General features: G+C 47.0%; 1 protein-coding gene across 1 annotated transcript in view; it reads left to right on the top strand.

Moving 5' to 3' along the window:
- The window catches only part of LOC140077016 (diacylglycerol O-acyltransferase 2-like), a 69847-nt gene extending 48197 nt beyond the window's left edge, over positions 1 to 21650 (top strand). The window contains exon 8 of the mRNA XM_072123856.1: positions 21119 to 21650. Within this exon, the coding sequence (XP_071979957.1) occupies positions 21119 to 21273 (155 nt within the window). The 3' untranslated portion in view covers positions 21274 to 21650. The remainder of the gene's footprint in view (positions 1 to 21118) is intronic.
- Positions 21651 to 24781: the final 3131 nt, after the last annotated feature.

Below are 24781 nucleotides of genomic sequence, written 5' to 3'. Positions count from 1 at the left end.
TATATAGTGATTACTGGGGAAGCTGTATATAGTGATTGCTGGGGGAGCTGTATACAGCGGTTGCTGGGGGAGCTGTATATAGTGGTTGCTGGGGGAGCTGTATACAGTGATTGCTGGGGGAGCTGTATATAGTGATTACTGGGAGAGCTGTATATAGTGATTGCTGGGGGAGCTCTATATAGTGGTTGCTGGGGGAGCTTTATACAGTGATTGCTGGGGAGCTGTATACAGCGGTTGCTGGGGGAGCTGTATACAGCAGTTGTTGGGGGAGCTGTATATAGTGATTGCTGGAGGAGCTGTATATAGTGATTGCTGGGGGAGCTGTATATAGTGATTACTGGGGGAGCTGTATATAGTGATTGCTGGGGGAGCTGTATACAGTGATTGCTGGGGGAGCTGTATATAATGATTGCTGGGGGAGCTGTATATAGTGATTGCTGGGGGAGCTGTATATAGTGATTGCTGGGGGAGCTGTATACAGTGATTGCTGGGGGAGCTGTATATAGTGATTGCTGGGGGAGCTGTATATAGTGATTACTGGGGGAGCTGTATATAGTGATTGCTGGGGGAGCTGTATATAGTGATTGCTGGGGGAGCTCTATATAGTGATTACTGGGGTAGCTCTATATAGTAGTTACTGGGGGAGCTGTATACAGTGATTGCTGGGGAGCTGTATACAGCAGTTGTTGGGGGAGCTGTATATAGTGATTGCTGGGGGAGCTGTATATAGTGATTGCTGGGGGAGCTCTATATAGTGGTTGCTGGGGGAGCTGTATACAGCGGTTGCTGGGGGAGCTGTATATAGTGATTACTGGGGGAACTGTATATAGTGATTGCTGGGGGAGCTGTATATAGTGATTGCTGAGGGAGCTGTATATAGTGATTGCTGGGGGAGCTGTATATAGTGATTACTGGGGGAACTGTATACAGTGATTGCTGGGGGAGCTGTATATAGTGATTGCTGAGGGAGCTGTATATAGTGATTGCTGGGGGAGCTGTATACAGTGATTGCTGGGGAAGCTGTATATAGAGGTTGCTGGGGGAGCTGTATACAGTGATTGCTGGGGGAGCTGTATATAGTGATTGCTGGGGGAGCTGTATACAGTGGTTGCTGGGGTGCTGTATATAGTGATTACTGGGGGAGCTGTATATAGTGATTGCTGGGGGAGCTGTATATAGTGGTTGCTGGGGGAGCTGTATATAGTGATTGCTGGGGGAGCTGTATATAGTGATTACTGGGGGAGCTGTATACAGTGATTGCTGGGGGAGCTGTATATAGTGATTGCAGGGGGAGCTGTATATAGTGATTGCTGGGGGAGCTGTATATAGTGATTGCTGGGAGAGCTGTATATAGTGATTGCTGGGGGAGCTGTATATAGTGATTGCTGGAGGAGCTGTATACAGTGGTTGCTGGGGGAGCTGTATATAGTGATTGCTGGGGGAGCTGTATATAGTGATTGCGGGGAGAGCTGTATATAGTGATTGCTGGAGGAGCTGTATACAGTGATTGCTGGGGGAGCTGTATATATTGATTGCTGGGGGAGCTGTATATAGTGGTTGCTGGGGGAGCTGTATACAGCGATTGCTGGGGGAGCTTTATATAGTGATTGCTGGGGGAGCTGTATATAGTGATTGCTGGGGGAGCTGTATATAGTGATTGCTGGGGGAGCTGTATACAGTGATTGCTGGGGGAGCTGTATATAGTGATTGCTGGGGGAGCTGTATATATTGATTGCTGGGGGGAGCTGTATATAGTGATTGCAGGGGGAGCTGTATATAGTGATTACTGGGGGAGCTGTATATAGTGATTGCTGGGGGAGCTCTATATAGTGGTTGCTGGGGGAGCTGTATACAGCGGTTGCTGGGGGAGCTGTATATAGTGATTACTGAGGGAACTGTATATAGTGATTGCTGGGGGAGCTGTATATAGTGATTGCTGAGGGAGCTGTATATAGTGATTGCTGGGGGAGCTGTATATAGTGATTACTGGGGGAACTGTATACAGTGATTGCTGGGGGAGCTGTATATAGTGATTGCTAAGGGAGCTGTATATAGTGATTGCTGGGGGAGCTGTATACAGTGATTGCTGGGGAAGCTGTATATAGTGATTGCTGGGGAAGCTGTATATAGAGGTTGCTGGGGGAGCTGTATACAGTGATTGCTGGGGGAGCTGTATATAGTGATTGCTGGGGGAGCTGTATACAGTGGTTGCTGGGGTCCTGTATATAGTGATTACTGGGGGAGCTGTGTATAGTGATTGCTGGGGGAGCTGTATATAGTGGTTGCTGGGGGAGCTGTATATAGTGATTGCTGGGGGAGCTGTATATAGTGATTACTGGGGGAGCTGTATACAGTGATTGCTGGGGGAGCTGTATATAGTGATTACTGGGGGAGCTGTATATAGTGATTGCTGGGGGAGCTGTATACAGCGGTTGCTGGGGGAGCTGTATATAGTGATTGCAGGGGGAGCTGTATATAGTGATTGCTGGGGGAGCTGTATATAGTGATTGCTGGGAGAGCTGTATATAGTGATTGCTGGGGGAGCTGTATATAGTGATTGCTGGAGGAGCTGTATACAGTGGTTGCTGGGGGAGCTGTATATAGTGATTGCTGGGGGAGCTGTATATAGTGATTGCGGGGAGAGCTGTATATAGTGATTGCTGGAGGAGCTGTATACAGTGATTGCTGGGGGAGCTGTATATAGTGATTGCTGGGTTAGCTGTATACAGTGATTGCTGGGGGAGCTGTATATAGTGATTGCTGGGGGAGCTGTATATAGTGATTGTTGAGGGACCTGTATATAGTGATTGCTGGGGGAGCTGTGTACAGTGATTACTGGGGGAGCTGTATATAGTGATTACTGGGGGAGCTGTATACAGTGATTGCTGGGGAGCTGTATATAGTGATTGCTGGGGGAGCTGTATATAGTGATTGCTGGGGGAGCTGTATATAGTGATTGCTGGGGGAGCTGTATACAGCGATTGCTGGGGGAGCTTTATATAGTGATTGCTGGGGGAGCTGTATATAGTGATTGCTGGGGGAGCTGTATATAGTGATTGCTGGGGGAGCTGTATACCGTGATTGCTGGGGGAGCTGTATATAGTAATTGCTGGGTTATCTGTATACAGTGATTGCTGGGGAAGCTGTATATAGTGATTGCTGGGGAAGCTGTATATAGTGGTTGCTGGGGATGCTGTATACAGTGATTGCTGGGGGAGCTGTATATAGTGATTGCTGGGGGAGCTGTATATATTGATTGCTGGGGGGAGCTGTATATAGTGATTGCAGGGGGAGCTGTATATAGTGATTGCTGGGGGAGCTGTATATAGTGATTACTGGGGGAGCTGTATATAGTGATTGCTGGGGGAGCTGTATATAGTGATTGCTGGAGGAGCTGTATATAGTGATTGCTGGGGGAGCTGTATATAGTGATTGCTGGGGGAGCTCTATATAGTGATTACTGGGGTAGCTCTATATAGTAGTTACTAGGGGAGCTGTATACAGTGATTGCTGGGGAGCTGTATACAGCAGTTGTTGGGGGAGCTGTATAAAGTGATTGCTGGGGGAGCTGTATATAGTGATTACTGGGGGAGCTGTATATAGTGATTGCTGGGGGGGCTGTATATAGTGATTACTGGGGGAGCTGTATATAGTGATTACTGGGGGAGCTGTATATAGTGATTGCTGGGGGAGCTGTATACAGTGATTGCTGGGGGAGCTGTATATAGTGATTGCTGGAGGAGCTGTATATAGTGATTGCTGGGGGAGCTGTATATAGTGATTGCCGGGGGAGCTGTATATAGTGATTACTGGGGGAGCTGTATATAGTGATTGCTGGGGGAGCTGTATACAGTGATTGCTGGGGGAGCTGTATATAGTGATTGCTGGGGGAGCTGTATATAGTGATTACTGGGGGAGCTGTATATAGTGATTGCTGGGGGAGCTGTATACAGTGATTGCTGGGGGAGCTGTATATAGTGATTGCTGGGGGAGCTGTATATAGTGATTGCTGGGGGAGCTGTATACAGTGATTGCTGGGGAAGCTGTATACAGTGATTGCTTGGGGAGCTGTATATAGTGATTGCTGGGGGAGCTGTATATAGTGATTACTGGGGGAGCTGTATATAGTGATTGCTGGGGGAGCTGTATATAGTGATTGCTGGGGGAGCTGTATATAGTGATTGCTGGGGGAGCTGTATACAGCGGTTGCTGGGGGAGCTGTATATAGTGGTTGCTGGGGGAGCTGTATACAGTGATTGCTGGGGGAGCTATATATAGTGATTACTGGGAGAGCTGTATATAGTGATTGCTGGGGGAGCTCTATATAGTGGTTGCTGGGGGAGCTGTATACAGTGATTGCTGGGGAGCTGTATACAGCGGTTGCTGGGGGAGCTGTATACAGCAGTTGTTGGGGGAGCTGTATATAGTGATTGCTGGAGGAGCTGTATATAGTGATTGCTGGGGGAGCTGTATATAGTGATTGCTGGGGGAGCTGTATACAGTGATTGCTGGGGGAGCTGTATATAGTGATTGCTGGGGGAGCTGTATATAGTGATTGCTGGGGGAGCTATATATAGTGATTGCTGGGGGAGCTGTATATAGTGATTACTGGGGGAGCTGTATATAGTGATTGCTGGGGGAGCTGTATATAGTGATTACTGGGGGAGCTGTATATAGTGATTGCTGGGGGAGCTCTATATAGTGATTACTGGGGGAGCTCTATATAGTAGTTACTGGGGGAGCTGTATACAGTGATTGCTGGGGAGCTGTATACAGCAGTTGTTGGGGGAGCTGTATACAGTGATTGCTGGAGGAGCTGTATATAGTGATTGCTGGGGGAGCTGTATATAGTGATTGCTGGGGGAGCTGTATATAGTGATTGCTGGGGGAGCTGTATATAGTGATTGCTGAGGGAGCTGTATATAGTGATTGCTCGGGGAGCTGTATACAGTGATTGCTGGGGAGCTGTATACAGCAGTTGTTGGGGGAGCTGTATATAGTGATTGCTGGAGGAGCTGTATATAGTGATTGCTGGAGGAGCTGTATATAGTGATTGCTGGGGGAGCTGTATACAGTGATTGCTGGGGGAGCTGTATACAGCGGTTGCTGGGGGAGCTGTATATAGTGATTACTGGGGGAACTGTATACAGTGATTGCTGGGGGAGCTGTATATAGTGATTGCTGAGGGAGCTGTATATAGTGATTGCTGGGGGAGCTGTATATAGTGATTACTGGGGGAACTGTATACAGTGATTGCTGGGGGAGCTGTATATAATGATTGCTGAGGGAGCTGTATATAGTGATTGCTGGGGGAGCTGTATACAGTGATTGCTGGGAAGCTGTATATAGTGATTGCTGGGGAAGCTGTATATAGTGGTTGCTGGGGGAGCTGTATACAGTGATTGCTGGGGGAGCTTTATATAGTGATTGCTGGGGGAGCTGTATACAGTGGTTGCTGGGGAGCTGTATATAGTGATTACTGGGGGAGCTGTATATAGTGATTGCTGGGGGAGCTGTATATAGTGGTTGCTGGGGGAGCTGTATATAGTGATTGCTGGGGGAGCTGTATATAGTGATTACTGGGGGAGCTGTATACAGTGATTGCTGGGGGAGCTGTATATAGTGATTGCAGGGGGAGCTGTATATAGTGATTGCTGGGGGAGCTGTATATAGTGATTGCTGGGGGAGCTGTATATAGTGATTGCTGGGGGAGCTGTATATAGTGATTGCTGGGGGAGCTGTATATAGTGATTACTGGGGGAGCTGTATACAGTGATTGCTGGGGGAGCTGTATATAGTGATTGCTGGGGGAGCTGTATATAGTGATTGCTGGGGGAGCTGTATATAGTGATTACTGGGGGAGCTGTATATAGTGATTGCTGGGGGAGCTGTATATTGTGATTGCTGGGGGCTGTATAAAGTAGTTGCTGGGGGAGCTGTATACAGCGGTTGCTGGGGGAGCTGTATACAGTGATTGCTGGTGGAGCTGTATATAGTGACTGCTGGGGGCTGTATATAGTGATTGCTGGGGGAGCTGTATATAGTGATTGCTGGGGGAGCTGTATACAGCGGTTGCTGGGGGAGCTGTATATAGTGGTTGCTGGGGGAGCTGTATACAGTGATTGCTGGGGGAGCTGTATATAGTGATTACTGGGAGAGCTGTATATAGTGATTGCTGGGGGAGCTCTATATAGTGGTTGCTGGGGGAGCTGTATACAGTGATTGCTGGGGAGCTGTATACAGCGGTTGCTGGGGGAGCTGTATACAGCAGTTGTTGGGGGAGCTGTATATAGTGATTGCTGGAGGAGCTGTATATAGTGATTGCTGGGGGAGCTGTATATAGTGATTACTGGGGGAGCTGTATATAGTGATTGCTGGGGGAGCTGTATACAGTGATTGCTGGGGGAGCTGTATATAGTGATTGCTGGGGGAGCTGTATATAGTGATTGCTGGGGGAGCTATATATAGTGATTGCTGGGGGAGCTGTATACAGTGATTGCTGGGGGAGCTGTATATAGTGATTGCTGGGGGAGCTGTATATAGTGATTACTGGGGGAGCTGTATATAGGTATTGCTGGGGGAGCTGTATATAGTGATTACTGGGGGAGCTGTATATAGTGATTGCTGGGGGAGCTCTATATAGTGATTACTGGGGGAGCTCTATATAGTAGTTACTGGGGGAGCTGTATACAGTGATTGCTGGGGAGCTGTATACAGCAGTTGTTGGGGGAGCTGTATATAGTGATTGCTGGAGGAGCTGTATATAGTGATTGCTGGGGGAGCTGTATATAGTGATTGCTGGGGGAGCTGTATATAGTGATTGCTGGGGGAGCTGTATATAGTGATTGCTGAGGGAGCTGTATATAGTGATTGCTGGGGGAGCTGTATACAGTGATTGCTGGGGAGCTGTATACAGCAGTTGTTGGGGGAGCTGTATATAGTGATTGCTGGAGGAGCTGTATATAGTGATTGCTGGAGGAGCTGTATATAGTGATTGCTGGGGGAGCTGTATACAGTGATTGCTGGGGGAGCTGTATACAGCGGTTGCTGGGGGAGCTGTATATAGTGATTACTGGGGGAGCTGTATACAGTGATTGCTGGGGGAGCTGTATATAGTGATTGCTGAGGGAGCTGTATATAGTGATTGCTGGGGGAGCTGTATATAGTGATTACTGGGGGAACTGTATACAGTGATTGCTGGGGGAGATGTATATAATGATTGCTGGGGGACTGTATATAGTGATTGCTGGGGGAGCTGTATACAGTGATTGCTGGGAAGCTGTATATAGTGATTGCTGGGGAAGCTGTATATAGTGGTTGCTGGGGGAGCTGTATATAGTGACTGCTTGGGGAGCTGTATACAGCGGTTGCTGGGGGAGCTGTATATAGTGGTTGCTGGGGGAGCTGTATACAGTGATTGCTGGGGGAGCTGTATATAGTGATTACTGGGAGAGCTGTATATAGTGATTGCTGGGGGAGCTCTATATAGTGGTTGCTGGGGGAGCTGTATATAGTGATTACTGGGGGAGCTGTATATAGTGATTGCTGGGGGAGCTGTATACAGCGGTTGCTGGGGGAGCTGTATATAGTGGTTGCTGGGGGAGCTGTATACAGTGATTGCTGGGGGAGCTGTATATAGTGATTACTGGGAGAGCTGTATATAGTGATTGCTGGGGGAGCTCTATATAGTGGTTGCTGGGGGAGCTGTATACAGTGATTGCTGGGGAGCTGAATACAGCGGTTGCTGGGGGAGCTGTATACAGCAGTTGTTGGGGGAGCTGTATATAGTGATTGCTGGAGGAGCTGTATATAGTGATTGCTGGGGGAGCTGTATATAGTGATTACTGGGGGAGCTGTATATAGTGATTGCTGGGGGAGCTGTATACAGTGATTGCTGGGGGAGCTGTATATAATGATTGCTGGGGGAGCTGTATATAGTGATTGCTGGGGGAGCTGTATATAGTGATTGCTGGGGGAGCTGTATACAGTGATTGCTGGGGGAGCTGTATATAGTGATTGCTGGGGGAGCTGTATATAGTGATTACTGGGGGAGCTGTATATAGTGATTGCTGGGGGAGCTGTATATAGTGATTGCTGGGGGAGCTCTATATAGTGATTACTGGGGTAGCTCTATATAGTAGTTACTGGGGGAGCTGTATACAGTGATTGCTGGGGAGCTGTATACAGCAGTTGTTGGGGGAGCTGTATATAGTGATTGCTGGGGGAGCTGTATATAGTGATTGCTGGGGGAGCTCTATATAGTGGTTGCTGGGGGAGCTGTATACAGCGGTTGCTGGGGGAGCTGTATATAGTGATTACTGGGGGAACTGTATATAGTGATTGCTGGGGGAGCTGTATATAGTGATTGCTGAGGGAGCTGTATATAGTGATTGCTGGGGGAGCTGTATATAGTGATTACTGGGGGAACTGTAAACAGTGATTGCTGGGGAAGCTTTATATAGTGATTGCTGGGGGAGCTGTATACAGTGGTTGCTGGGGAGCTGTATATAGTGATTACTGGGGGAGCTGTATATAGTGATTGCTGGGGGAGCTGTATATAGTGGTTGCTGGGGGAGCTGTATATAGTGATTGCTGGGGGAGCTGTATATAGTGATTACTGGGGGAGCTGTATACAGTGATTGCTGGGGGAGCTGTATATAGTGATTGCAGGGGGAGCTGTATATAGTGATTGCTGGGGGAGCTGTATATAGTGATTGCTGGGGGAGCTGTATATAGTGATTGCTGGGGGAGCTGTATATAGTGATTGCTGGGGGAGCTGTATATAGTGATTACTGGGGGAGCTGTATACAGTGATTGCTGGGGGAGCTGTATATAGTGATTGCTGGGGGAGCTGTATATAGTGATTGCTGGGGGAGCTGTATATAGTGATTACTGGGGGAGCTGTATATAGTGATTGCTGGGGGAGCTGTATATTGTGATTGCTGGGGGCTGTATAAAGTAGTTGCTGGGGGAGCTGTATACAGCGGTTGCTGGGGGAGCTGTATACAGTGATTGCTGGTGGAGCTGTATATAGTGACTGCTGGGGGCTGTATATAGTGATTGCTGGGGGAGCTGTATATAGTGATTGCTGGGGGAGCTGTATACAGCGGTTGCTGGGGGAGCTGTATATAGTGGTTGCTGGGGGAGCTGTATACAGTGATTGCTGGGGGAGCTGTATATAGTGATTACTGGGAGAGCTGTATATAGTGATTGCTGGGGGAGCTCTATATAGTGGTTGCTGGGGGAGCTGTATACAGTGATTGCTGGGGAGCTGTATACAGCGGTTGCTGGGGGAGCTGTATACAGCAGTTGTTGGGGGAGCTGTATATAGTGATTGCTGGAGGAGCTGTATATAGTGATTGCTGGGGGAGCTGTATATAGTGATTACTGGGGGAGCTGTATATAGTGATTGCTGGGGGAGCTGTATACAGTGATTGCTGGGGGAGCTGTATATAGTGATTGCTGGGGGAGCTGTATATAGTGATTGCTGGGGGAGCTATATATAGTGATTGCTGGGGGAGCTGTATACAGTGATTGCTGGGGGAGCTGTATATAGTGATTGCTGGGGGAGCTGTATATAGTGATTACTGGGGGAGCTGTATATAGGTATTGCTGGGGGAGCTGTATATAGTGATTACTGGGGGAGCTGTATATAGTGATTGCTGGGGGAGCTCTATATAGTGATTACTGGGGGAGCTCTATATAGTAGTTACTGGGGGAGCTGTATACAGTGATTGCTGGGGAGCTGTATACAGCAGTTGTTGGGGGAGCTGTATATAGTGATTGCTGGAGGAGCTGTATATAGTGATTGCTGGGGGAGCTGTATATAGTGATTGCTGGGGGAGCTGTATATAGTGATTGCTGGGGGAGCTGTATATAGTGATTGCTGAGGGAGCTGTATATAGTGATTGCTGGGGGAGCTGTATACAGTGATTGCTGGGGAGCTGTATACAGCAGTTGTTGGGGGAGCTGTATATAGTGATTGCTGGAGGAGCTGTATATAGTGATTGCTGGAGGAGCTGTATATAGTGATTGCTGGGGGAGCTGTATACAGTGATTGCTGGGGGAGCTGTATACAGCGGTTGCTGGGGGAGCTGTATATAGTGATTACTGGGGGAGCTGTATACAGTGATTGCTGGGGGAGCTGTATATAGTGATTGCTGAGGGAGCTGTATATAGTGATTGCTGGGGGAGCTGTATATAGTGATTACTGGGGGAACTGTATACAGTGATTGCTGGGGGAGATGTATATAATGATTGCTGGGGGACTGTATATAGTGATTGCTGGGGGAGCTGTATATAGTGATTGCTGGGGAAGCTGTATATAGTGGTTGCTGGGGGAGCTGTATATAGTGACTGCTTGGGGAGCTGTATACAGCGGTTGCTGGGGGAGCTGTATATAGTGGTTGCTGGGGGAGCTGTATACAGTGATTGCTGGGGGAGCTGTATATAGTGATTACTGGGAGAGCTGTATATAGTGATTGCTGGGGGAGCTCTATATAGTGGTTGCTGGGGGAGCTGTATATAGTGATTACTGGGGGAGCTGTATATAGTGATTGCTGGGGGAGCTGTATACAGCGGTTGCTGGGGGAGCTGTATATAGTGGTTGCTGGGGGAGCTGTATACAGTGATTGCTGGGGGAGCTGTATATAGTGATTACTGGGAGAGCTGTATATAGTGATTGCTGGGGGAGCTCTATATAGTGGTTGCTGGGGGAGCTGTATACAGTGATTGCTGGGGAGCTGAATACAGCGGTTGCTGGGGGAGCTGTATACAGCAGTTGTTGGGGGAGCTGTATATAGTGATTGCTGGAGGAGCTGTATATAGTGATTGCTGGGGGAGCTGTATATAGTGATTACTGGGGGAGCTGTATATAGTGATTGCTGGGGGAGCTGTATACAGTGATTGCTGGGGGAGCTGTATATAATGATTGCTGGGGGAGCTGTATATAGTGATTGCTGGGGGAGCTGTATATAGTGATTGCTGGGGGAGCTGTATACAGTGATTGCTGGGGGACCTGTATATAGTGATTGCTGGGGGAGCTGTATATAGTGATTACTGGGGGAGCTGTATATAGTGATTGCTGGGGGAGCTGTATATAGTGATTGCTGGGGGAGCTTTATATAGTGATTACTGGGGTAGCTCTATATAGTAGTTACTGGGGGAGCTGTATACAGTGATTGCTGGGGAGCTGTATACAGCAGTTGTTGGGGGAGCTGTATATAGTGATTGCTGGGGGAGCTGTATATAGTGATTGCTGGGGGAGCTCTATATAGTGGTTGCTGGGGGAGCTGTATACAGCGGTTGCTGGGGGAGCTGTATATAGTGATTACTGGGGGAACTGTATATAGTGATTGCTGGGGGAGCTGTATATAGTGATTGCTGAGGGAGCTGTATATAGTGATTGCTGGGGGAGCTGTATATAGTGATTACTGGGGGAACTGTAAACAGTGATTGCTGGGGGAGCTGTATATAGTGATTGCTGAGGGAGCTGTATATAGTGATTGCTGGGTTAGCTGTATACAGTGAATGCTGGGGGAGCTGTATATAGTGATTGCTGGGGGAGCTGTATATAGTGATTGCTGAGGGAGCTGTATATAGTGATTGCTGGGGGAGCTGTGTACAGTGATTACTGGGGGAGCTGTATATAGTGATTACTGGGGGAGCTGTATACAGTGATTGCTGGGGAGCTGTATATAGTGATTGCTGGGGGAGCTGTATATAGTGATTGCTGGGGGAGCTGTATATAGTGATTGCTGGGGGAGCTGTATACAGCGATTGCTGGGGGAGCTTTATATAGTGATTGCTGGGGGAGCTGTATATAGTGATTGCTGGGGGAGCTGTATATAGTGATTGCTGGGGGAGCTGTATACAGTGATTGCTGGGGGAGCTGTATATAGTAATTGCTGGGTTATCTGTATACAGTGATTGCTGGGGAAGCTGTATATAGTGATTGCTGGGGAAGCTGTATATAGTGGTTGCTGGGGGAGCTGTATACAGTGATTGCTGTGGGAGCTGTATATAGTGATTGCTGGGGGAGCTGTATATATTGATTGCTGGGGGGAGCTGTATATAGTGATTGCAGGGGGAGCTGTATATAGTGATTACTGGGGGAGCTGTATATAGTGATTGCTGGGGGAGCTCTATATAGTGGTTGCTGGGGGAGCTGTATACAGCGGTTGCTGGGGGAGCTGTATATAGTGATTACTGAGGGAACTGTATATAGTGATTGCTGGGGGAGCTGTATATAGTGATTGCTGAGGGAGCTGTATATAGTGATTGCTGGGGGAGCTGTATATAGTGATTACTGGGGGAACTGTATACAGTGATTGCTGGGGGAGCTGTATATAGTGATTGCTGGGGGAGCTGTATACAGTGATTGCTGGGGAAGCTGTATATAGTGATTGCTGGGGAAGCTGTATATAGAGGTTGCTGGGGGAGCTGTATACAGTGATTGCTGGGGGAGCTGTATATAGTGATTGCTGGGGGAGCTGTATACAGTGGTTGCTGGGGTGCTGTATATAGTGATTACTGGGGGAGCTGTGTATAGTGATTGCTGGGGGAGCTGTATATAGTGTTTGCTGGGGGAGCTGTATATAGTGATTGCTGGGGGAGCTGTATATAGTGATTACTGGGGGAGCTGTATACAGTGATTGCTGGGGGAGCTGTATATAGTGATTACTGGGGGAGCTGTATATAGTGATTGCTGGGGGAGCTGTATACAGCGGTTGCTGGGGGAGCTGTATATAGTGATTGCAGGGGGAGCTGTATATAGTGATTGCTGGGGGAGCTGTATATAGTGATTGCTGGGAGAGCTGTATATAGTGATTGCTGGGGGAGCTCTATATAGTGATTGCTGGAGGAGCTGTATACAGTGGTTGCTGGGGGAGCTGTATATAGTGATTGCTGGGGGAGCTGTATATAGTGATTGCGGGGAGAGCTGTATATAGTGATTGCTGGAGGAGCTGTATACAGTGATTGCTGGGGGAGCGGTATATAGTGATTGCTGGGTTAGCTGTATACAGTGATTGCTGGGGGAGCTGTATATAGTGATTGCTGGGGAAGCTGTATATAGTGATTGCTGAGGGACCTGTATATAGTGATTGCTGGGGGAGCTGTGTACAGTGATTACTGGGGGAGCTGTATATAGTGATTACAGGGGGAGCTGTATACAGTGATTGCTGGGGAGCTGTATATAGTGATTGCTGGGGGAGCTGTATATAGTGATTGCTGGGGGAGCTGTATATAGTGATTGCTGGGGGAGCTGTACACAGCGATTGCTGGGGGAGCTTTATATAGTGATTGCTGGGGGAGCTGTATATAGTGATTGCTGGGGGAGCTGTATATAGTGATTGCTGGGGGAGCTGTATACCGTGATTGCTGGGGGAGCTGTATATAGTAATTGCTGGGTTATCTGTATACAGTGATTGCTGGGGAAGCTGTATATAGTGATTGCTGGGGAAGCTGTATATAGTGGTTGCTGGGGGAGCTGTATACAGTGATTGCTGGGGGAGCTGTATATAGTGATTGCTGGGGGAGCTGTATATATTGATTGCTGGGGGGAGCTGTATATAGTGATTGCTGGGGGAGCTGTATATAGTGATTGCTGGGGGAGCTGTATATAGTGATTACTGGGGGAGCTGTATATAGTGATTGCTGGGGGAGCTGTATATAGTGATTGCTGGAGGAGCTGTATATAGTGATTGCTGGGGGAGCTGTATATAGTGATTGCCGAGGGAGCTGTATATAGTGATTGCTGGGGGAGCTGTATACAGCGATTGCTGGTAGAGCTGTATGTAGTGATTGCTGGGGGATCTGTATATAGTGATTACTGGGGGAGCTGTATATAGTGATTGCTGGGGGGGCTGTATATAGTGATTACTGGGGGAGCTGTATATAGTGATTGCTGGGGGAGCTGTATACAGTGATTGCTGGGGGAGCTGTATATAGTGATTGCTGGAGGAGCTGTATATAGTGATTGCTGGGGGAGCTGTATATAGTGATTGCCGGGGGAGCTGTATATAGTGATTGCCGGGGGAGCTGTATATAGTGATTACTGGGGGAGCTGTATATAGTGATTGCTGGGGGAGCTGTATACAGTGATTGCTGGGGGAGCTGTATATAGTGATTGCTGGGGGAGCTGTATATAGTGATTACTGGGGGAGCTGTATATAGTGATTGCTGGGGGAGCTGTATACAGTGATTGCTGGGGGAGCTGTATATAGTGATTGCTGGGGGAGCTGTATATAGTGATTGCTGGGGGAGCTGTATACAGCGATTGCTGGGGGAGCTTTATATAGTGATTGCTGGGGGAGCTGTATATAGTGATTGCTGGGGGAGCTGTATATAGTGATTGCTGGGGGAGCTGTATACAGTGATTGCTGGGGGAGCTGTATATAGTGATTGCTGGGGGAGCTGTATATAGTGATTACTGGGGGAGCTGTATATAGTGATTGCTGGGGGAGCTGTATACAGTGATTGCTGGGGGAGCTGTATATAGTGATTGCTGGGGGAGCTGTATATAGTGATTGCTGTGGGAGCTGTATACAGTGATTGCTGGGGAAGCTGTATACAGTGATTGCTTGGGGAGCTGTATATAGTGATTGCTGGGGGAGCTGTATATAGTGATTACTGGGGGAGCTGTATATAGTGATTGCTGGGGGAGCTGTATATAGTGATTGCTGGGGGAGCTGTATATAGTGATTGCTGGGGGAGCTGTATACAGCGGTTGCTGGGGGAGCTGTATATAGTGGTTGCTGGGGGAGCTGTATACAGTGATTGCTGGGGGAGCTGTATATAGTGATTACTGGGAGAGCTGTATATAGTGATTGCTGGGGGAGCTCTATATAGTGGTTGCTGGGGGAGCTGTATACAGTGATTGCTGGGGAGCTGTATAAAGCGGTTGCTGGGGGAGCTGTATACAGCAGTTGTTGGGGGAGCTGTATATAGTGATTGCTGGAGGAGCTGTATATAGTGATTGCTGGGGGAGCTGTATATAGTGATTACTGGGGGAGCTGTATATAGTGATTGCTGGGGGAGCTGTATACAGTGATTGCTGGGGGAGCTGTATATAGTGATTGCTGGGGGAGCTGTATATAGTGATTGCTGGGGGAGCTATATATAGTGATTGCTGGGGGAGCTGTATATAGTGATTACTGGGGGAGCTGTATATAGTGATTGCTGGGGGAGCTGTATATAGTGATTACTGGGGGAGCTGTATATAGTGATTGCTGGGGGAGCTCTATATAGTGATTACTGGGGGAGCTCTATATAGTAGTTACTGGGGGAGCTGTATACAGTGATTGCTGGGGAGCTGTATACAGCAGTTGTTGGGGGAGCTGTATATAGTGATTGCTGGAGGAGCTGTATATAGTGATTGCTGGGGGAGCTGTATATAGTGATTGCTGGGGGAGCTGTATATAGTGATTGCTTGGGGAGCTGTATATAGTGATTGCTGAGGGAGCTGTATATAGTGATTGCTGGGGGAGCTGTATACAGTGATTGCTGGGGAGCTGTATACAGCAGTTGTTGGGGGAGCTGTATATAGTGATTGCTGGAGGAGCTGTATATAGTGATTGCTGGAGGAGCTGTATATAGTGATTGCTGGGGGAGCTGTATACAGTGATTGCTGGGGGAGCTGTATACAGCGGTTGCTGGGGGAGCTGTATATAGTGATTACTGGGGGAACTGTATACAGTGATTGCTGGGGGAGCTGTATATAGTGATTGCTGAGGGAGCTGTATATAGTGATTGCTGGGGTAGCTGTATATAGTGATTACTGGGGGAACTGTATACAGTGATTGCTGGGGGAGCTGTATATAATGATTGCTGAGGGAGCTGTATATAGTGATTGCTGGGGGAGCTGTATACAGTGATTGCTGGGAAGCTGTATATAGTGATTGCTGGGGAAGCTGTATATAGTGGTTGCTGGGGGAGCTGTATACAGTGATTGCTGGGGGAGCTTTATATAGTGATTGCTGGGGGAGCTGTATACAGTGGTTGCTGGGGAGCTGTATATAGTGATTACTGGGGGAGCTGTATATAGTGATTGCTGGGGGAGCTGTATATAGTGGTTGCTGGGGGAGCTGTATATAGTGATTGCTGGGGGAGCTGTATATAGTGATTACTGGGGGAGCTGTATACAGTGATTGCTGGGGGAGCTGTATATAGTGATTGCAGGGGGAGCTGTATATAGTGATTGCTGGGGGAGCTGTATATAGTGATTGCTGGGGGAGCTGTATATAGTGATTGCTGGGGGAGCTATATATATTGATTGCTGGGTGAGCTGTATATAGTGATTGCTGGGGGAGCTGTATAGAGTGATTGCTGGGGGAGCTGTATATAGTGATTGCTGGGGGAGCTGTATATAGTGATTGCTGGGGGAGCTGTATATAGTGATTACTGGGGGAGCTGTATATAGTGATTGCTGGGGGAGCTGTATATTGTGATTGCTGGGGGCTGTATAAAGTAGTTGCTGGGGGAGCTGTATACAGCGGTTGCTGGGGGAGCTGTATACAGTGATTGCTGGGGGAGCTGTATATAGTGATTGCTGGTGGAGCTGTATATAGTGACTGCTGGGGGCTGTATATAGTGATTGCTGGGGGAGCTGTATATAGTGATTGCTGGGGGAGCTGTATACAGCGGTTGCTTGGGGAGCTGTATATAGTGGTTGCTGGGGGAGCTGTATACAGTGATTGCTGGGGGAGCTGTATATAGTGATTGCTGGGGGAGCTGTATATAGTGATTGCTGGGGGAGCTATATATAGTGATTGCTGGGGGAGCTGTATACAGTGATTGCTGGGGGAGCTGTATATAGTGATTACTGGGGGAGCTGTATATAGTGATTGCTGGGGGAGCTGTATATAGTGATTACTGGGGGAGCTGTATATAGTGATTGCTGGGGGAGCTCTATATAGTGATTACTGGGGGAGCTCTATATAGTAGTTACTCGGGGAGCTGTATATAGTGATTGCTGGGGAGCTGTATACAGCAGTTGTTGGGGGAGCTGTATATAGTGAATGCTGGAGGAGCTGTATATTGTGATTGCTGGGGGAGCTGTATATAGTGATTGCTGGGGGAGCTGTATATAGTGATTGCTGGGGGAGCTGTATATAGTGATTGCTGAGGGAGCTGTATATAGTGATTGCTGGGGGAGCTGTATACAGTGATTGCTGGGGAGCTGTATACAGCAGTTGTTGGGGGAGCTGTATATAGTGATTGCTGGAGGAGCTGTATATAGTGATTGCTGGAGGAGCTGTATATAGTGATTGCTGGGGGAGCTGTATACAGTGATTGCTGGGGGAGCTGTATACAGCGGTTGCTGGGGGAGCTGTATATAGTGATTACTGGGGGAACTGTATACAGTGATTGCTGGGGGAGCTGTATATAGTGATTGCTGAGGGAGCTGTATATAGTGATTGCTGGGGGAGCTGTATATAGTGATTACTGGGGGAACTGTATACAGTGATTGCTGGGGGAGCTGTATATAATGATTGCTGAGGGAGCTGTATATAGTGATTGCTGGGGGAGCTGTATACAGTGATTGCTGGGAAGCTGTATATAGTGATTGCTGGGGAAGCTGTATATAGTGGTTGCTGGGGGAGCTGTATACAGTGATTGCTGGGGGAGCTTTATATAGTGATTGCTGGGGGAGCTGTATACAGTGGTTGCTGGGGAGCTGTATATAGTGATTACTGGGGGAGCTGTATATAGTGATTGCTGGGGGAGCTGTATATAGTGGTTGCTGGGGGAGCTGTATATAGTGATTGCTGGGGGAGCTGTATATAGTGATTACTGGGGGAGCTGTATACAGTGATTGCTGGGGGAGCTGTATATAGTGATTGCAGGGGGAGCTGTATATAGTGATTGCTGGGGGAGCTGTATATAGTGATTGCTGGGGGAGCTGTATATAGTGATTGCTGGGGGAGCTGTATATAGTGATTGCTGGGGGAGCTGTATATAGTGATTGCTGGGTGAGCTGTATATAGTGATTGCTGGGGGAGCTGTATAGAGTGATTGCTGGGGGAGCTGTATATAGTGATTGCTGGGGGAGCTGTATATAGTGATTGCTGGGGGAGCTGTATATAGTGATTACTGGGGGAGCTGTATATAGTGATTGCTGGGGGAGCTGTATATTGTGATTGCTGGGGGCTGTATAAAGTAGTTGCTGGGGGAGCTGTATACAGCGGTTGCTGGGGGAGCTGTATACAGTGATTGCTGGGGGAGCTGTATATAGTGATTGCTGGTGGAGCTGTATATAGTGACTGCTGGGGGCTGTATATAGTGATTGCTGGGGGAGCTGTATACAGTGATTGCTGGTGGAGCTGTATACAGTGATTGCTGGGGAGATGTATATAGTTATTGTTGGGGAGCTGTATATAGTGATTACTGGGGGAGCTGTATACAGTGATTGCTGGGGGAGCTGTATATAGTGGTTGCTGGGGGAGCTGTATATAGTGATTGCTGGGGAGCTGTATATAGTGATTGCTGGGGGATCTGTATACAGCGGTTGCTGGGGGAGCTGGATACAACGGTTGCTGGGGAGTGGTATGTAGCGATTGCTGTTCCTTGTCTGGACTACATCCGATGGGGGCCCCCACCATATTTTGCACCCAGGGGCCCCCACCAACCTTGATCCGGCCCTGGGTCCTTGAGTGATCTGCCATTTTTAAGAGTAATCTGTGGGAAATCTCCCAGAACATCCTGAATCTCTGGGTCCATCAGGAGTACCTCCAACACACTTTCCATTTCTTGATCCAGCGACAGGACAAAAATTCACCAGGCTTGCCAAGAACAACGATTCATGCTTTATTGAGGGACTGTTATTCCAACAAATTCTTTACAGTGACAGCTTTAAAATATTTTAAAGCAACCTGTTTCAAACGCACAATGTGTCTTTTATCATGGACTACACCTGCATGCATCAAACCAGCGAGCTCACTACTTATTACAACTATTCCATCAGGAGCACCCCAATGTATCTGTATAATCTTATGGGCCACTTTTGCCCCATTATCAAAGGTAGTTATTAGTCTTACCACCTGGTCTTCTACTTGATCAGAGTCTCTTCTTTCAATAACTCAAGTTGATCCTTCTCTACTGCTGATTTGTATGCCCTTCTAGGGATGTGATCCAGATATAACCTCTCCCTGAATTTTTCCAATTTCATATGTAAAACCCAGGCCTCATTCACGTTGAGATGTTTCACAAAATCAATTAAGGATTGTTCCTCCCCCTCCAAATAACCAAAATGTCATCAATATATGGGAGCCAACCTTTCTACAAATGGTGCTTGATGGTCAGCAAACACTATAGTTTCTTCCAACCAGCCCAGGAGCAGATATGCGTATGTTGGTGCACATGGGTTGCCCATGGCTATGCCCCTGAGCTGGTGGTAGTGTTTGTGGTCAAAGAGGAAGAAATTGTGGGTCGTTCCAATAGGTGCAAGCATGTAACTCAACCAGGAGTGCTATTTAACGAATGGGAGACATTGACGAAAGGCCTCTGTGTTATCAATTCCAGGGTTCCATAGGTCCCCCATAGGTTTTCTTCTATAGTGGCTTTTCTTTTATACTGCCATTGTGGTGCCACAATATGGTGGTTGAAATCCCATTCCTGCAGTCCCAATCAGCCCCTGAGGAATCATTGCAATGGGTGAAGTAACGCATAGGGAAGCACATACGGTTTCTGAGAATAGAACAATTCTGTGCTCATGTATAAGGACAACATGGGTACTGTCCTTGAAAGGATGGGAGCTTGAAGACCAGGGTACATTTATAATGATTATAGGACACTTTTTGGTTCCCAACCATGACTATAGATCCTGAGTCTCCACATCTGACATGTAAGACTGCTCCTTTTTAAACTCAGTTTTGAGTAAAGATATGGTTTATCATGTTTCAGCATATGGTAAAGAATAGAATTTTAATGTAGACCGTAAAAAGGTAATTTTTTATAATTGGTAACTTACTTTTAAGATAATTTGGATAAGCTTTTATGATCTCTACTGTGAGACCAAGGTCCCGTCAGACCACTAGTCTTCCATTTTAATATTAATCATTTTCTCTAAAATGATTATAAGAACACATTAAATCGACTAAATGTGCCAGAATTGTAGCTGAATAAGCAGCACAAGTTGGGTTACATTTGAAATGCACCAGCTTTGTAATATAGTCTAGACACTTGGCTCAGCTGGAAAGGTGTAACTACAGTGTTAGCAGCATAGCAGCGGCTATGGGGCCTACAGTAATAGGGGCCCCATCATCTGACCTGACACTAAAGATTGGAGGATGTGCACCATTATATACATATTATGCTGCAAATTGTATGTATATAACATATATGTGATGTATATATTCTGCATTTGTGATGTGCTACATGTGGTGTGTGATGTGTGTATATAAGCTGTACACTTGTACATAGCACTGTATGTATGTGTATATGCTCTATATTTGTGTGCATGAATGTATAAATGTATGATTGCAACTCACATTTATGAGTATACAAAATATGTATAATTAAGTGAGAAGGGGGCCCCCATTCAGAAGCCTGCTATGGGGCCTTGCCTCTCTTAGTTACGCTCCTGGGGTGTAACTTGCTAAAATTGCTGCAAAATTTTGGTGCAACATATCAGCATAAAAGTAAACCAACTACTAGGTGGTATTAAATCTAAACTAGACAGTCCATAGATGCATCTGAGTCACCCACCATTAACCACCAGAATATAGAGTTTTCCAGGCTGAAAGGTGCCCTGTGTTTTGCAGCTCATTTCTTTGCGTCCAAGTAGGTGGAAGGTGATTTTGGCATTGCTCACCTTTTTCCGGGCAGTGATAATGCAATGTTCTCATTAGAAGTTTTTTCCAAGAATTATTGTCTATGTTCAGCTCTATCTGCTGTCGCTTAAGGTTATGAAATACTTTGCTGACATGACGTAGTCACTTTGATCTCCTCCCCATAGTCAATAACTCACGGTAACCAGTTTAATTAAAAAATTAGGAGCTTTACAAGTTTGTTATTATTGTTTGCCTTATAATGTGAGAAGAACAAACTTTGTAACATAGTATAGGAAGTTTTAATACAACAAAAAAAATTTGAATGTCTTTTTTCCCATTACCCATAGTTGGAGAGCCGGTCACTGTGCCCCAGATAAAGGAACCAAGCGCTGAGACTGTGGATCTATATCACAACATGTACAAATGTTCATTGCTAAAACTTTTCCACGAGCACAAGACCAGGTACGGGCTGGGAGAGAATGCCGAGCTGCGCATCCTATGAGAAGACCAGAACAGTGCAAGTCTTCTACTATAAATTACTATGGTCTCATGCTTTACATACAATTTCAGTATTTTGTACCAGTCCAACCACATGGAAAAGAATGGACACAAATGAGAAAAATATAAATAGCATGATCCAATGTAATTATATACAAGATCTATGGATTCACTCTGCCATGCTCAGAGATAAGACATTATTGCAGATGTTTATTAGATATGCCTATTCTGTATATTACAGACACATATACAATGTATACATAGAATGGAATGTAAAGGAATTCTCTACACACTGGATACATTGCATATGTATATGAAGGAGTCCAAGTTACTATATTGTATTTTTATATTTAATAAAAAAGTAGATGTTGAAAAAGATAATGAGTGAAGTGAATTAAGACAAATGTTACAGCATGTTTCTAAGTAATTACTGAGTTAGGCTCACGTGGACAGAAAAAGCACAATGTGAAAAACCGATCTTACCCTCATATTTTAAAACAGGCTGAACAATCCTAAGTAGAGATGAGCGAGCACTAAAATGCTCGGGTACTCGTTATTCGAGACGAACTTTTCCCGATGCTCGAGTGCTCGTCTCGAATAACGAGCCCCATTGAAGTCAATGGGAGACTCGAGCATTTTTCAAGGGGACCAAGGCTCTGCACAGGGAAGCTTGGCCAAACACCTGGGAACCTCAGAAAAGGATGGAAACACCACGGAAATGGACAGGAAACAGCAGGGGCAGCATGCATGGATGCCTCTGAGGCTGCTTAATCGCACCATTATGCCAAAATTATGGGCAACAGCATGGCCATGACAGAGTGACCGAATGAGGCTAGATAGCATCTAAAACATCCAATAATTGACCCTGACACTATAGAGGACGGCATGCAGAGGCAGCGGCAGCAGTGGCAGGCTAGAGAGTCTCATGGCGACATACCCGAAATGGACTCAGGTTTTACCAAAGGAGGTGAAATGATTTCCTATATGAACAAAAGGTTGACGGTATATTTAGTCGATAACACAGCATGGTGGCGACATAGTGACCAAGTTCCATAACGTATCTGGTGAAACACCCGAAAAATGAGCCTGACACAGCTCTTTTGATAAGGGGACAACATGTGGAGGCAGCCATGGAGACGACTTCCATGAATAAGAGCGACAGTATGGGGCATTCATATTGCGCTGCTATGATTGCAACTTCAGGTCTCCAGTTCCACTATGTATCTGGTGAAACACCTGAAAATTCTGCCTGACACAGCTCGTTTGATAAGGGGATGATGTGCTGCATATCCTCTCGTGCTCCAGCGTCTGGGGTATAGAGAGTTGAAATGAGACATTGGTGGACGCTGTGGAGGATCGTGGAGGCAAAATGGACAGGAAACAGCAGGGGCAGCATGCATGGATGCCTCTGAGGCTGCCTAATCTTGGGATGGAGCTGGCGGTCCAGTGCCAGGCGAGCTTTCGCCTGTCCAAGCCCCTGTCTCTCGGCTCCTCCCCACCCAAAATGGGCCTGGGGGCCAGAAGCGTTTACTTTGAAAAAATTATAATTTTCAAAGCAGGCCGGGTCGTTTGAATATTTCACCTAGGAATAATGGAATAGCATAGTGGTTCTATTTTTAATTGTTTTTACGGACATGGTTCCATGATTAAGAGCGACAGTATGGGGCATCCATATTGCGCTGCTATAATTGCAACTTCAGGTCTCCAGCATGGCGGCGACAGATGGGCCGCGTTCCACTATGTATCTGGTGAAACACCTGAAAATTCTGCCTGACACAGCTCGTTTGATAAGGGGATGATGTATGGAGGCAGTGAACTAGTAGTAGATTAAAGGTGCTGCAGTTAAAACTATGTTAGTTGGATCTTGAGATGGAGCTGGCGCTCCGCAGCCAGGCGAGCTTTCGCCAATCCAAGCCCCTGTCTCTAGGCTACTCCCCAAACAGCACTTCTAAGAACCTTTTGTATAAGATCAAGTGTAGTAGCGTTCTTATAAGTTTAGGATATGGCGGGTGAGGGGAATGTAAACAGATGCGCAAGAAGCGCTGAAATAATATTGGTAAATGATAAAAGTTTGCCAGTATATTTTGTGGATTACACAGCAGGGTGGCGACAAAGTTAACAAGTTTGATGTGGAATCCATGAAAACAACCCAAAATTCTGCCTGACACAGTTCGTTTGATAAGGGGACCATGTATGGAGGCAGCTATATGGACGACTTTTGGAGGCAGTTATGGCGATGACGTGTGGAGGTAGCAATGGAGACAACGTGTGGAGCAAGCTAAAAAAACGACATGTTGAGGCTGCTATGGAGACAATTTAATTTGGATAGTGCCTGTATGTGGCAGTCCAAAAAAGTTTTCAAACCAGAGGAGCAGGTAGGTGGTCCTCCAGAAAAATTAAATAGATTTAGTGCCTGTATGTGGCACTCCCAAAAATTGCTTAAAACAGAGGACCGGGTAGGTGGCCCTCCAGAAAAATTAAATACATAGAGTACTATAGCTAGAGCCAGTTGGCCCTGGCAAAAAATAGCCAGTTTCCTATGCTTTAGTGTACAAAGAGGAGGAGAAGGAGGACAAAGAGGAGGAGGAGTGCATACATTATTCAGGTTGAGCTTCTTTCACCTGTTGGAGAATGAAAATCCGGAGAAATCCAGGCTTTATTAATCTTGATAAGCGTCAGCCTGTCAGCGCTGTCAGTCGACAGGCGTGTACGCTTATCGGTGATGATGCCACCAGCTGCACTGAAAACCCACTCGGACAACACGCTAGCGGCAGGGCAGGCAAGAACCTCCAAGGCGTACAGCGCCAGTTCGTGCCACATGTCAAGCTTTAAAACCCAGTAGTTGTAGGGAGCTGTGTGATCATTTAGGACGATGGTATGGTCAGCTACGTACTCCCTCACCATCTTTCTGCAAAGATCAGCCCTACTCTGCCGAGACTGGGGACAGGTGACAGTGTCTTGCTGGGATGACATAAAACTGGCAAAGGCCTTGTAAAGCGTACCCCTGCCAGTGCTGGACAAGCTGCCTGCTCGCCTACTCTCCCTCGCTACTTGTCCCGCAGAAGTACGCCCTCTGCCGCTAGCGCTGTCAGAAGGGAAATACTGTTTCAGCTTGTGCACCAGGGCCTGCTGGTATTCATGCATTCTCACACTCCTTTCCTCACCAGGGATGAGAGTGGAAAGATTTTGCTTGTACCGTGGGTCCAGGAGAGTGAATATCCAGTAATCAGTGCTGGAATAAATTCTTTGAACGCGAGGGTCACGGGATAGGCAGCCTAGCATGAAATCTGCCATATGCGCCAGAGTCCCAACGCGCAAAAATTCACTCCCCTCACTGGCCTGACTGCCCATTTCCTCCTCCTCCAACTCCTCCAACTCCTCTTCTTCTGCCCATACACGCTGAACAGTGAAGGACTGAACAATGGTCCCCTCTTCTGTCTCGCCAACATTCTCCTCCTCATCCTCCTCCACCTCCTCCGATATGCGCTGAGAAACAGACCTAAGGGTCTGAC

Source organism: Engystomops pustulosus, chromosome 9 (genome assembly GCF_040894005.1).
Source record: "Engystomops pustulosus chromosome 9, aEngPut4.maternal, whole genome shotgun sequence".
In the NCBI taxonomy this organism is placed as follows: domain Eukaryota; kingdom Metazoa; phylum Chordata; class Amphibia; order Anura; family Leptodactylidae; genus Engystomops; species Engystomops pustulosus.
This window is presented reverse-complemented; position numbering and strand designations above follow the sequence as displayed.